The following is a 15,207-nucleotide window of genomic DNA, read 5'->3' as shown; positions in this document are numbered from 1 at the left end:
AAATCAATAGATTTCTGGAGACTAATACCTTCAGGGGACATAGGGAGACTAAGAAAAAGTGGTGTAGAAGTAGATGATCAGTCATGATATGTTTGATGAGCAGGACGGGTGCAACAAGCCAAATGGCCTACTCTTGCTCCTATTTCCTACGTTCCTATCTTAAACAGACAGAGACGTGGGAAAACCTGGAAGAGAAATAAGAGAGATGACTGAAAATGGATTCTAAGCGTTAAATAGAAACCCTTAGCATCAGAACACACACATCAAAAAATATCATTATTATTTGTATGGCTTGAAGTTTTGCACATCGGGCACATGCAATTGGCAGGCCTGGAAGTGGGTGCAAAACGTGCTTACGGCTGTGGTCAGCCCCATAACTCAATTTGATGCTGGAAAACCAATTAACAGGCAGCCAGTGTGAATTGCTGAGAGTGGCTCAGCCCTGCTGGACAGGATGGATGCTCTTTTCCTCTTTACAAACTTGCAGAAATGCTTACAATGTTTATATCTTTTTTGCTAATTTATTTTCATATTTTATTTTCTCATTTTTCCACTTCTTGGTCATCCTTTGCTAATTTGGGAAAATTAAGTTGCCCCTCAGGATTGCCAGTTGTCATCCTAAGTTTGCAGATGTATTAAAGCTACCATTTTCCAATGTACTGTGTGTCACCTGAGAACCCAGGACCTGCAGCGAGTGTCCTCTGCACCTATTTTGTATTGTTCTAATAATTTTCTCTTTTTAATTGTTGGGTGAAGCACCATCATTTGTTGGAACGTCTCTTATGTAGTTACTGGTGCTCATCTTATTCTGCGCAGCAACCAATATTATTAATAAATTATACTTTCCAGTCTGCAACTTAATGTGTTTTGAGTGAGTTAAAATCTCACCCAGTATCTTTTTTGCAATCTTTTGAACACGTCACAAAGAGCCATGAAATTAAACCCAAGATACAAAGTGAGTTCTTTCGTCTGGTGGTGAAGTTTCATTGGACTACACCACACACCAGAGTTAAATTCCATAATGTATTTGCTTCTGAACTCCTTGGTTATTTGCTTTTGTTTTAAAACCTGGCTGTGCACTTTTTCAGCTTACTTGCCACTTTTGAGTTGCCCACAAGGCAGTAACAGGAAACAATCAGTGATGATTATTCTGTTGCTAGTTATCTGTATTCCATTCCATGGAGGTACAATGGGATTAAATGTTGATTTGCATTGACTAATGCATCTAAGGTTGGAAACTGTATAGGTGGGTGGGGAGGGGTTACGGAGATGATTGATATCTACGTCCTGCCCTTGGTCAGAGTTTTTTGACTTCCTAAACATTGATTTTCTGTTCTAGGATCGAAACACTTTTCATCGGTTTGATAAGTTCAATGCCAAGTACAACCCAATTGGTGAATCGATTCTTCGTGAGATTTTCATCAAGACTGATAATTGCATTGAGGGCAAATATTTTGGTCACATTATAAAGGTTAGAGTTTTGTGGATTGCGCTTTTCTTTTCCTTGTTTAATTTAACATTTTCTCCCTTGTTAATTAAAGTCAACTCCTTTCTCAATCTTGGTTTGGTGCACATCATCTATGATATCTATGATGGATGTGGGCAAACCATTGACTTTCCTTCTCAAATTGTCACAAGTAGGCTTCCATTAACATTTGCAATGAAGTTACTGTGAAAATCTCCCTATTTGCTACACTTTGGTCCCTGTTCGGATGCACTGAGGGAGAGTTTAGCATGGCCAATACGTCTTTTAGATATGGGAGAAAACCAGAGCATCCAGAGGAAGCCCACACCGACATAGGGAGAATGTGCAGTCCGCACGGGCAGTGACCCAAGCCAGGAATTGAACCCAGGTCCCTGGCGCTGAGAGATAGCCATGCTATTCACTGTGCCAATTATGACTGTGGTTGTGATCAAGAAATTAATATATGAATGATCACAAGATAAACCATTTCCTTGCCATTGTGTAGTATAAGGTGTTTGATTCCAGCAAAATGCTGTCACCAATTATGTTTTCAATTGAAATTAAAAGCACTGCTGTAATGTCATAAATGACATGAATTTTCCAAGTGATGGTGAGGAAACTTTCCATATTCCCGTTGAACAGAGATGTCAAACCTCAATGCATATGCTTAACAGAAATGACAATGATGAACAGTGATAAGTGTGTAGCTTAATTTAAAAAATGAAAAATGAAGATGGATGAGATAACTTGTTTATCCACCAATATTTCTTGCATGTTATTCATTACACAATTTTGCAAAAATGATTTTTCAATTTTGCGTGCTAAATGAAGAATGACAAAGTACGCTCTTTCGATTCTACTGCTGTCAATGAGTTTTTCGCATGTTGACACCCTCTGCTGCTAGAGAATCTCTTTGGGAACACCCCAAAGACTTTGGCCATCATTTTTACGAGTATCAGTGTAGCCTAAGAGTAGATTGGGGTGGTGGATTGTACTCAAAACCCGAGGAAAAAGGGAAAGAAAGACAGCACCTGCCTTGAAAAATATTCATAATTGAAACAAGACAGTTGCCAATGCTTTTCTTGTATCTCACAGGAGGTGATGGAAGATCTTGAAGAAAGTAAATACCAGAATGCTGAGTTGCGCTTGTCTATATATGGACGTTCCCGGGATGAATGGGATCGACTGGCAAAGTGGGCAGTGAAACACAAAGTCTACTCCAACAATGTGTGCTGGCTGGTGCAGGTGCCAAGGCTTTTGTAAGTATTATCGTGCACTGTAAAGTCACAAGTCACTTAAGATTCAGCTTATTTTTCATCTTAATTCAGCCAATGCTCAAACTTGATGGGGGTGAAATGGGATGTGGGCAGGGAACAAGACATTTTAGCAGTGTTATAGAATACACCTGATATTCAGTTCTGTACTTAATCAAACACACTTGTCTTTATTTGAACTTATTGGTTTAGTGACTTAATACAGTCTGTATCTTTGATGTAAAGCAAACCCTGAAGAGCAAATCAATTTCAACTTCCTATTGAGAAAACCACAATTAATAATTTATATTAACTGTTCATAACATGATCTAGGATTTCATCCAGTTTTAAGAATTGCTGTATATGTTTCACCACAAAGGATTGTTTTTAATCAGTTTAGACCCATGAATGAACATGTGATTTTGCAAAACATTTCCTTTTCAGGAATTGTTAGAAATCCATTCTAGTCTGTTGACATAATGGATGCTGTAGAATAACTATAGGAATGAGTTATTCAACTTTATTATTGCTTTCAGTGATGTCTTCCGCACAAAGAAACAGCTGAACAACTTCCAAGACATGTTGGAGAACATTTTCATTCCTATCTTTGAAGCAACAATTAATCCCCGCAATCACCCAGAGCTTCACCTGTTCCTTCAGCACGTGAGTATATTGAAAATGCAACTCAAATGGGATGTTCTAAAGAATCATAGAATCCCAGCAGTGCAGAAGGAGGCCCATTAAGCCTGCACCATCAACAATCTCTACCAGGCCCCAGCCCGTAACCCCACATATTTACCTAAGGACTAAGGGGCAATTTAGCATGGCCAATCAACCTTTGGAGTGTGGGAGGAAACTGGAGCACCCAGAGGAAATCCACACAGGGGCAGAATGTACAAACTCTCCACTGACAGTCACCCAAGACTGGAACTGAACCCGGCTGTCTGGCACTGTGAGGCAGCAGTACTAACCACTGTGCCACCATGCTGATTATAACATTTGAGAAATATTCAAGGAAGTTCAGGAAATATTCAACTGAACTTAGCAACTAATGGGGAAATTAATATGCCATTCTGTGCCCTTAGCAGAATGAGTTAAATATTTTTGGGGAGGGATCATATGCCTTCATCTGTAGATGCTATAATGGATTTTAAAAAAGCAATTTACAGTGTCGGATTTTCAATTCCTCTATCCTTGTATATTATTCCTTGTCAAATGAACAGGAATCAAACTCTTCCACTCCTGCTATATTAACGGTTTCAATGTGGCTGAGAGGAATGCTCACTACAATTTTTAAATTCCCCTCATCATAGAACTCTGACATTAGCTTGGTGCATTCCCCTGTGGCTATGCCTATGATCGGCAAATTAAGGAATAAATTCACAGACATAAAACTGTCTTGCTGTGTGCTGGAGAACTCCCTATGCTACCATGATCTTTTAATAGCTTTTAAGGAGAATGACTTGGAAGAATGTATGTAATGAATAAAATTGTCTGGCTTTTACAGGTTGTAGGCTTTGATAGTGTCGATGATGAGTCCAAACCAGAACATCACATCTTTAAATCAGATAGCCCATTACCTGTGAATTGGACAGAAGATGATAACCCACCATATGCCTATTACCTTTACTACATGTATGCGAACATGACAGTCCTGAATCATCTCCGCAAGTATGGGCTTAATTCAAATTATTTCTGTAGTTTACTTTCTTTAAGTATCTCAAGAACTTAAAAGGAAATTATCTTTAAAGAACATCTCCATACAGTTAATATTATGTTTCTGGGTCAGAAGAAATAAGCTTGGTGATGGATATCATTGTTCTGGCTCTGACAGTCACTTCCTGATTGACACCTTTCCTCTTTTTGCATGATAGAATCATAGAGTCCCTATAGTGCAGAATGAGACCATTCAGCCCATCGAGCCTTTACCAACAACAATCCCACCCAGGCCCTATTCCTGTAACCCTATGTATTTACCCTGCTAGATCAAAACTTGACTCTTAAAATCCTAGAAATCATACAGTGCAGAAGGAGGCCATTCAGCCCATCATGCCCACACCAACAACAATCCTGCCAGGGCCCTATCCCTTAACACCATGTATTTACCCATTTACCCTGCTAATCCCTCTGATGCTAGGGGGCAATTTACATGGCCAGTCCACCTAACCTGCACATCTTTGGACTGTGTGTGGGTGGGGTGGGGGGGGGGGGACCGGAGCACCTGGAGGAAACTCATGTAGACACGGGGAGAACGTGCAAACTCCAGACAGACCGTCATCCAAGGCTGGAATCGAACCTGGGTCCCTGGTGCTATGAGGCAGCAGTGCTGACCATTGTGCCACCGTGCTGCCCTCCACTGTACTCAATTTTTTAAAAAATGCGGAGTTTGAGCTCCTGTTTCATTATTCAAAATGTAACCATTTAGCAAAGCAACAGCCATCTTTCTTGGGGGGAAAAGATCTTACAAGCACTTCTAATTTTCAGAGGTAGATATTCATGTTGTGCATTTCAAATTTGTTGGAAAAAATGTTATTTGTTTCCTAGTTATCAGTCACATGTTCCAGTAGTATTAATTTGAGTTGGAGTTGTGTTCTGTGCAAATTGGCAAAAATAAGGCGGCCACATTATTTGCAAAGGGCCATTTCAGCCCAACGGATCAATACTAATGGTTTTTGCTCCATACCAATGGCTCAAGAACGTAGGAACAGGAGTAGGCCATTTAGCCCTACCGTTTTACCATTCAAATTAGATCATGGCTGTTCTGCGACCCAATTCCATATAACTTAATATAACAAAAAAACTATTAATGTCAGTTTTAAAATTAACTATTGATCTGGCATTCGTTGTGTTTGGAGAAAGAGTTCAAAACTTTTACAACCCTTTATGTGTATAAGTGTTTTCTAATATTACTTCCAAAAGGTTTAATTGCAATTTTTTATATTGTGCCTTCCTAATCGTAGACTTCCCAGCCACCAGAAATAGTTTGCTCTCTACCTGATGTCTTGAGTACCAAGGGATTGCCAAGGAGAGGTTGGAGAAACTTGATTTGTTCTCATTGGAATGACGGAGGTTGAGGGGCGAGCAGAAAGAAGTCTACAAGATTATGAGGGACATGGACCGAGTGGATAGTTAGAAGCTTTTTCCTAGGTTGGAAGAGTCAATTACCAGGGGGCATAGGTTTAAGGTGCAAGGAACAAGATTTAAATGAGATGTGCAAGGCAAGTTTTTTACACAGAGGGTGGTGAGTGACTGAAACTTGCTGCCGGGGAGGTAGTGGAAGCAGATACGATAGTGACTTTTAAGGAGTGTCTTGACAAATACATGAATACGATGAGAATAGAGGGATATAGTCCCCGGAAGGGTCGGGGGTTTTAGTTAAGTCAGGTAGCTGGCTTGGAGGGCCAAAGGGCCTGTTCCTGTGCTGTAATTTTTTTTGTTCTTTGAATATCTTTGAAAATTCAATCAAGCTATTGTTTTATTTTCTAAATCCCCTTGTTTATGTAGCTGTTCTTTGTAGGTCAACTCTTAAAGTCCAGGCTTCTTTCTGGTAAATTGAAAATGCATTCTCTGCAAGGCCAGTGTATCTTTCCCAAAGTGTGGTTCCCACAACTGCTGACAATGTTCAGCTGTGTTCTGAACAGGGCTTCATATAGCTAACGTGTGACTTCTACCCTTCCAATCTTGCATTTTTCTCGCTCTGTATGGCCGGAATTTTCATGCCAGTGGGATTTCCCAACCCCAGCTGCAATGCACCCTGCTGCAGCTTTCCGGTGATGATGACTACATTCACATTGGCAACGGCAGGACCAGAAAATCCTGCCACCAGCCAATGTCGGGCTGACTCTACCACCGCAAAACGTGTAACGGATTGCGTGGAAAATCCCACCCTGTAAACTTGGATGCTCTTGTGAGTTCAAATCTTAAACCATTGAACACATCCCTCATTAAGACTTTGCATTCAATGTGTGAATGTTGGAAGTATGTTGGAACAAAGCTGTGATCATTGTTGCTATTTGCTTCTCCAGAAAGAGGGGATTCAATACATTTGTTTTACGGCCACATTGTGGAGAAGCCGGTCCTATCCACCATCTCATATCTGGATTCATGCTTGCTCAGAATATTTCCCATGGTCTTCTGCTCCGAAAGGTATGAACAAATGCACCACTTGAGATTTATCTAAAGTCTTTTGAAAAGATGTGGGCTGGGATTCTCCCAAAAAAAAAATTCTTAAGTTTCTAATGTGTGGGAAAACGGGAGTGATTCCGCCGTTTTTTTTTAGCTTACTTACTAAAGTGAATCTCCAACATTCTGAGCACTGCAGAGTGCCTCGGGGATTCACGCTGGAAAGTGGTGGGCAGGGCCTGTTCCCACCCGAGAGACTGGCGACATAGCGTTGAGTGGGCCACTGCACGTACACTGATCTGTCAGAGAGGAGATCAGCGCGTGTGCAGTAGCCCTCCCACCCATTGCTGGCCTCCCATTTGCTGGCCAGCCCTGCAAACCCCCTGATCACCAGCCTCCTGGACCTACCTGGTCCAGCCCCAATTTCCATTACATTTCCATATGATAATCAGCTCCGTGCCAATTTCTAGCACGGAGCTGATGATGCTGAAAAACCTACCTTGGGAGACATGCGGAGTCTGTGGCACCCAGCATGAATCTCACAAAATGGCTGCCGCTGATGTGACAGCGGGCTGAATCACCCCGATGACACGTAAACTGGAAAATTTGGTTTTACACTCTACAGCTAATCGACATTTTATAGAAGTTACAAACGTAGATTAACAGTTGAAACCGCTTTTCATGTGGTGACATGTTCAGTCTCTGCTCAGCATCTTCTCATATGCATGTGATCAGGAACTCACCCGATTGTGTAAAGCAAAGTGTTGGAGTATACCTATGTCATTCACGTGTTCAAGACTTAAAAATATACTTCTGTTGCCTCAGCCTTTCCGTGCATTAGAAATTTGTATAATTGGTTATATTGCCTCTGTATTAGGGAAGGCAAAAGTAGCCAAGGCCTGTTGGCCTCAGCACTGTAAAACCTACCAGGCAGTGCCTGGGTAAGTACAAGGTGAAGTCCACTTTTAGTCTGACAATCTGTCTCAACTTGGTTATTAATCTGGGCTCTTGGGATTTTAAATCGGCTGTTTAAGCAAGGCACCATAGTGAGGATAAAAGCAAAATACTGGGGATGCTGGAATCTGAAACCAAAAGAGAAAATGCTAGAAAATCTCAGCAGGTCTGGCAGCATCTGTGAGGAGAGAAAAGAGATCATAGATCATACAGAAAGAGGCCATTCAGCTCATCGAGTCATGACGAATGCCAGCACAGGAGAATTAAACCATTCCACTTTGATTATCCAACGTGCACATCAAGCACAGGGAGATTATACAGTAGAGTTCCCCTAACTGTGCCTCAATGAAAAAAAACACTAATTGTTCCATTTCCCAAACATCTATTTGTCTGGTCTCACTGAAGGGGAAATCAGTGGCAAACTGCAGTCAGTTTTGTGCTGCAGACCTAAGCTAATGACCAAAAATACCATTTAACATCCAGAGAGTGGAAGTGCTCACCACCCCCCCATGTCTCAATTCAAATCTATACCCTGCAATATCCCAAACAACTGTCCCCAGTTCCTTCGATCCACTTGTTTCAAATCAGAACAGTGGCAACGTGTGTATTTTTAGTTTTGCACACTGCAGAATCAAACAGAATCAAAATTGAGTTAAAATTAGGTTGTCATGTTAGTACTGAACAAGTCAAACACGTTTTAGAAATTCACCTGTCTCTTATTTTGAAGAACATGTAAAATAAATAATTAAGGTATGAGATAAAGGATTGTTCATATTGCATTGTGCAAGATCAGTTTATGTTTTACTTTGCTCAATGACTGAAACATCGTTTCATCATAAGGGAGGAGAAGATGAGTGGAATCCCAGAGGAAATAGATTCACGGCAAATAGTCCACCCAATTCTCTTCCCAGTCTTGCTCTCCTGGGTTACTGACTTCGTCACCATGGCTTTGACAAAGGGTCATCTGGACTTGAAACGTCAGCATGGTATTGTAGCACTGTGGTTAGCACTGCTGCTTCACAACTCCAGGGACCTAGGTTCAATTCCCGGCTTGGGTCACTGTCTGTGTGGAGTTTGCACATTTTCCTCGTGTCTGCATGGGTTTCCTCCGGGTGCTCCGGTTTTCTCCCACAGTCCAAACGTGTGGATTGGCCATACTAAAAATTGCCCTTAGTGTCCTGAGATGCGTAGGTTAGCGGGATTAGTGTGTAAATATGTAGCGATATGGGGATAGGGCCTGGGTGGGATTGTGGCCGGTGTAGACTCGATGGGCTGAACTGTTCTGATTTGAAACAAGTGGATCGAAGGAACTGGGGACAGTTGTTTGGGATATTGCAGGGTATAGATTTGAATTGAGACATTGGGGGGTGGTGAGCACTTCCACTCTCTGGATGTTAAATGGTATTTTTGGTCATTAGCGTAGGTCTGCAGCACAAAACTGACTGCAGTTTGCCACTGATTTCCCCTTCAGTGAGACCAGACAAATAGATGTTTGGGAAATGGAACAATTAGTGATTTTTTTTTTCATTGAGGCACAGTTAGGGGAACTCTACTGTATAATCTCCCTGTGCTTGATGTGCACGTTGGATAATCAAAGTGGAATGGTTTAATTCTCCTGTGCTGGCATTCTTCAAGAAATGCGTTCACTTAGAAAATGTAAAGTTTGAAGAAATTTTTGAATTTGATCCCTATGTTGGTGAATTGGGAAATGTTCATTGCTTGTGTCTAATTCGCAGACTCCAGTGTTGCAATATCTGTATTACCTGGATCAGATCGGAATTGCCATGTCCCCTCTGAGCAACAATAGTCTCTTTCTGAGTTATCATAGAAACCCATTGCCAGAGTATCTCTCCCGAGGTCTAATGGTGTCTCTCTCTACTGATGATCCTCTGCAATTTCACTTTACCAAGGTAAGGCAATCAATCATAAACAGAAGCTGCACAATTTTATGTTGTAGTTTCGTCAAGTTGCTCCTGACATGCCCTCCTGCACTCTTCATTGAAACAAGTTTGATACCAGATTGATGATGATGGTAGTATAGAGGTTACAGGTTGAATATAATTCTCCTGATGCTGATAGGCCACAGCACTTCATGGATCCCCACTTTGAGTTGCCAGATGTTTGAAATCTATCCCACCCAGCGTAGCGATAGTTCTAAAGAACACAATAGAGCGTTTCCTCATGCCATAGGAACTTTGCAGTGGTCACTCCCACCAGTAACATCGTGGACTGTGTGACAGGCATAATCAGTGTGGCCGAGGTCAAGTAGGTTTTCCCCTCTTGTTTGTTCCCTCATCACCTGCTGCAAACCCAGGCTAGCAGACTATGTCTTTGAGCTGGTTGAGTCCTAAATCAGTAGTTGCGTTCCCTAGTCAGCCTTAATGGAGATTCGTAAAGTAAAAGTAAAATTTATTTATTAGATACAAGTAGGCTTACATTTACACTGCAATGAAGTTACTGTGACAATCCCCTGGTCGCCGCACTCTGGCACCTCTTCGGGTACACTGAAGGAGAATTTAGCATGGCCAGTGCACCAAGCCAGTACGTCTTTCAGACTGTGGGAGGAAACCGGAGTACCCGGAGAAAACCATGCAGACACGGGGAGAACATGTAAACTCCACACACACAGTAACCCAAGCCAGGAATTGAATCTGAGTCCCTGGCGCTGTGAGGCCGCAGTGCTTGCCACTGTGCTGCCCCTATTGTATTCCTACCCTTACCACTCATATTGCTTCCTGATTAGCTGAGGGGAGGGGTGATGTAGGCATGGTTATCAGCTTTTCTTGTCCCATGTTTGACCTGACGCCATGCAACTTCATGGGATCCAGAATCAATGTTAGGAAGTTCTAGTGCAATTCCCTCCTGACTGACTGTGCCTCCACCTTTGCTGGCTCTGACCTGCCATGGGACATGAACATGCCCAGATTTCATGAATGAAACAATCAACAATAGTTTCTTTGTTACCGTTATTGAGGCTAGTTTTAATTCCGGATTTTATTAATTGAATTTAAATTCCACCAATGCCACAGTGGGATTTGAACGCATATCCTTCGAGCATTAGTCTGGGCCTCTGTATGACTAGTCCAGAAACATTACAGTTACGCTACTACCTCCACAAACTGACTAGAATCAACAGAACCATGGTCATTGGCGTTAAAGAAATGTCAGGGTTAAAAGTTAGAATTAAAAGCGTGAGATAGATCACAAAGCCTTTTAAAGCCATGGAAGTGTGTCTATTTTTAAAAGCCTGAGATCTGGGAAAATAGGTCATGCATTTACTCCAAATGAATGAGATCTGACTGACCTGTCATGTTGTTTCCATCAACTCATGATCAGAAGCTCTAAGCTCCCATGAGTTGCATAAGTCTGGAATTGTTGAGTACTTTTAGTTTAGATTTACAGATTTAAAGCCATGTTAACACTATAGATTACTGTCACTGAAAAACTTCAATTTAGTTTCATTTAATTTCCACTGTAAATATTTGGAATTAAACCAAATTAGTTTAAATCTAGTTTTAGAAAATTGCTTTGCTTATGTTTGGTTCAAGGTTTGTATAATAGCTATATCCACTATTAGAAGTACAAGTACAGAAGGCTGATACATATCTTTCTTGGTGATTGTTGATCTGTTTTGTAGATTTGAAAATTGCTGCACTCCTTATGATCTTAATCTTTTCACTTTTTCCTCAGGAGCCACTGATGGAAGAGTACAGCATTGCTGCCCAAGTATGGAAGTTGAGTTCCTGTGACATGTGCGAACTGGCACGGAACAGTGTATTAATGAGCGGCTTTTCTGACAAGGTAACTGGTATAGTCTGCTGGATTCAGACACATTAGGATTTTGTGGGGTTACCTTTGTTATGCTGAATCAGATGTCAGACATGGCTAAAGCAATCTTCCCCCTTAAGTCAGAAGCTTGTCTGTTCAAATTCCACCTCATAGCCAAGATGTTGTATCTAAGTCTAATATGGAATGCAGCACTGAGGTGGAAGGTGTAAAAGATCACATGGCACTTTGTGAAGAAGAGTATGGGAATTCTTCCCCGGTGTCCTGGTCACTATTTATTCCTCAGCCAACATCACTAACCAGTGGATTATGGTACAATACTACTTCACTACCCCTGTCCCTTAGCTTAACAAATGCACAAAAGGTTGTAAAGATTTTAAGATTCACATAGATTGCAAAGTATATCTTAACCTCCAACAGTCTAAGTAACATAATGTCCCTTTAAACACAAGATGGTTTGGTCAAATATACGCTTCACTCAGAAACTCCAGTGAATGTTTGTGGATTCCTCCTCAGAATCCCCCCAGATGATTGTCACATGAGAGTTTCCAAACTCCACTCCCAAAAAATGCACTTTCAAATTTTCTTTCACAATAATTTCCGTGAGGGGTTTTCATTCCAAAATCCAGTTTTCCAAATGACTCTTTTAGACAAAACATCCATGTCACTTTTAACAATATATCCAGGTTTTAACACTTTACCTTTTTAGGATTTATTTGTTTTGACAGCTATACAAATTGTTCACAATTGTATCAATGATCAATCCCAGACTCTATTTCAATGGCATCAAACTTTTGATTTACCTTTGAAGTCTGCATTCCCACTTTAGCTCTGGTTACGATAGCCATCTCTTTCACTCACAACATTTGTTTTTTTTCTTGAATTCTCATGAACTATACATTGCTTTCTCTTCCCCTTCTGTTCCAGACAATTATCTGGGGGGATTCTGAGGAGGAATCCACAGACATTCACTGGAGGTTCTGAATGAAGCGTACATTTGACCAAACCATCTTGTGTTTAAAGGGACATTATGTTACTTAGACTGTTGTAGCTTAAGATATACTTTGCAATCTATGTGAATCTTAAAATCTTTACAACCTTTTGTGCATTTGTTAAGCTAAGGGAGAGGGGTAGTAAAGTAGTATTGTATCATAATCCAATCTTTTCATGTTGAATAAATGTTTTTTTTCCTTTGGTGTTAAAACTAATTTAGCAGTCTGTTCCTCCATGTTTTAGTAAAAAAGGTCAAAAGCTATAGCCTTTTGAGTTAGAGCTCCATTCTGCAATCTTCCCATCCAGTTATAACATCAACTGGGATTGTAACAGAGACTGCATCTTTGGGAGTCTACCTCTTTGCAGCTCCCTTGTCCTATCCCACTTCTGGCAAAGTTGACAGGTGTCCACTCTCCGGTGTCATGTCTCCAACTGCAAAATAAATCCAAAAGAAACTTTTCTACTTTAAAAGCCCCCAGTTGCTAAGCAACCACTGTTACTTCAGCCAGCCTCCGTTTCCTCTTCATGCCCTGACCTCCTTTAGACGTGATGCACACACTTTTTATATAGCATGAATCTAACTACAGGTTTTACACTTCCAGGCACAGACACATTAAGTTAAACCCTCATAAAATTATACCTAATTTCTACTGTTTCCCAATACAAAATAAAGCTCTTAAAACTAACTTAGTTTTTCTAACAAATATCACATGACTTTGTGCGGAAAACTGTCACAAATTGGCTGCCATGATTCCCACGGGACTGTAAAGTTCCATGGGATGTTGCGAGCTTGTCATCGAGCCTGCACCGACAACAATCCCATCCAGACCGTATCCCCACGCATTTACCCTGACACAAAGGGGCAATTTATCATGGCCAATCAACCTAACCTGAGCATCTTTGGACTGTGGGAGGAAACCCAAGCATCTGGAGGGAACTCCTGCAGAGACAGGGAGAATGTGAAAACTCCACACAGTCAAGGCTGGAATTGAACTCGGGTCCCTGGAGGTGTGAGGCAACTGTGCCACCGTGCTGCCCTAATCCTTGTGAAAGGAGTTAACTAAACGCACATGCTTTAATCCACTATAGTCACAGCGGGAGCATTGGGGTGCAGTCCATGGGTGGCGCTTGTTATTAGTGCAACAATGCCTTGTTGGATAGTCCACAGAAAATTGTGGAGAAAGGAAACGCAAAGGTACCCTCGTGGCTGGCTGGAGACTGAGACTTGGGAGAAGATAACTTCCATACCTGTTGGGGATGGCATTGTGTGGAGACCCTAAGCAATATATGAGGGGATGTGGATAGAAATAACTAATCACATTTCTGGTTTACTGTTCTGGGAAACGTCATTCTCTGCATTTAATTGCAGGACTGAATGGTACAGTTTTGAAATTTGATCAAATATTGATGGAATTGTTGAAAGGACAGTAGACTGACCTAATGCTGACAATAAATATACACATTTTTTCTGAAATAAGAACACAATGTTAGTCTTTGCCTATAAAGGTTGACAGGGACCTGCTTTTTTATTCAGATGCTGGTGAAAGTGCTCTGCATTTCTGGCTTTCCTGATTATAAAAGATATGCACACACTGCTTTACAACAGCCACTAAACTCCATTCTGTGAATAGATGCTGGAAACGAAGTGATTGTTACTCCCCAGAGCTGGGCCTCAGCAGTCAGTCACTTGTTGTATAAAGATGACCATTGAATTAAACAATGATCCTCCAGTTCCCTCAAGTGTTTATTCTGTAATTTTGTGATTGCCATGTCACAAGAGGTTTAGAAGTATAATATTCCTCCTATCCCAGACGATGTCAAATATTTACAGGTTCTGACACAAGTCATTTCCTGTTTAAACTGGGGAGGGGCAGTATTCAAGAGAAACATGGAGAGAAGTACTTCCACATTATTATTGTATTGTTGAGCTTGAGGACTTCTGGAGCATCTATCCCTCTGAGCTAGGCCAGTCACTTCTGGTTGTCATTCAAACAGGCAAGTGAGATGAAGCTCGTGGGGAGTCACACTAGAGAGAAAATGCATCACGACATTCTTCAATCTAACTCTGGTTATTTTAAAATACAGTATATTTATCTTCATGTTCTAAAGGGCTAATCCAAATATAGATACCCACCATTGTCTTGGATACTCCTATCTAACTAGATTATGCAGTGAAAATAGGCACACTGTAAGAATGTTCCCAATGTTGGGAAGCCCAGAACTAGACGTCACAATCTAAGAATAAGGTTTAAGCCATTCAGGGCTGAGACGAGGGAGAACTTCTTCACTCGGAGAGTTGCAAACCTGTGGAATTCTCTACCGTAGGAAACTGTTGGGGCCAGTTCATTAGATATGTTCAAGAGGGACATGGCCCTTGTGGCTAAAGGGATCAAGGGATATAGAGAGAAAGCAGGAGTGGGATACTGAAAGTGCATGATCAGCCATGATCATATTGAATGGTGGTGCAGGCTCAAAGGGCCGAATGACCTGCTTCTGCACCTATTTTCTGTGTTTCTATATTTGTCTCCATTTCAGAACTGCTTACTTTGCGATACATTTGTTTCAGCTGATCTTTTGCATCTGGTAATCCATCTGCAACGTGACTGTAGTGAAATTGTTGTTTTAGTGCTGTAT

At 41.2% G+C, this 15,207-nt stretch overlaps 1 protein-coding gene across 8 annotated transcripts in view; it reads left to right on the top strand.

The window, feature by feature from the left end:
* LOC145356891 (AMP deaminase 2-like) overlaps positions 1–15,207 on the top strand; it is a 147,188-nt gene that overhangs the window by 115,719 nt on the left and 16,262 nt on the right. For all 8 annotated transcript variants that reach the window (XM_080209866.1, XM_080209867.1, XM_080209864.1 and 5 more), the window contains 7 exons: positions 1,340–1,471; positions 2,561–2,724; positions 3,255–3,381; positions 4,226–4,389; positions 6,744–6,864; positions 9,531–9,704; positions 11,485–11,595. In XM_080209866.1, the coding sequence (XP_080065992.1) occupies positions 1,340–1,471; positions 2,561–2,724; positions 3,255–3,381; positions 4,226–4,389; positions 6,744–6,864; positions 9,531–9,704; positions 11,485–11,595 (993 nt within the window). The remainder of the gene's footprint in view (positions 1–1,339; positions 1,472–2,560; positions 2,725–3,254; positions 3,382–4,225; positions 4,390–6,743; positions 6,865–9,530; positions 9,705–11,484; positions 11,596–15,207) is intronic.

Source organism: Carcharhinus amblyrhynchos, chromosome 22 (genome assembly GCF_965287045.1).
Source record: "Carcharhinus amblyrhynchos chromosome 22, sCarAmb.v2.hapA, whole genome shotgun sequence".
Classification (NCBI taxonomy): Eukaryota; Metazoa; Chordata; class Chondrichthyes; order Carcharhiniformes; family Carcharhinidae; genus Carcharhinus; species Carcharhinus amblyrhynchos.
Note: the sequence above shows the minus strand (reverse complement) of the source record. Positions and strands in the feature narration are given on the sequence as shown.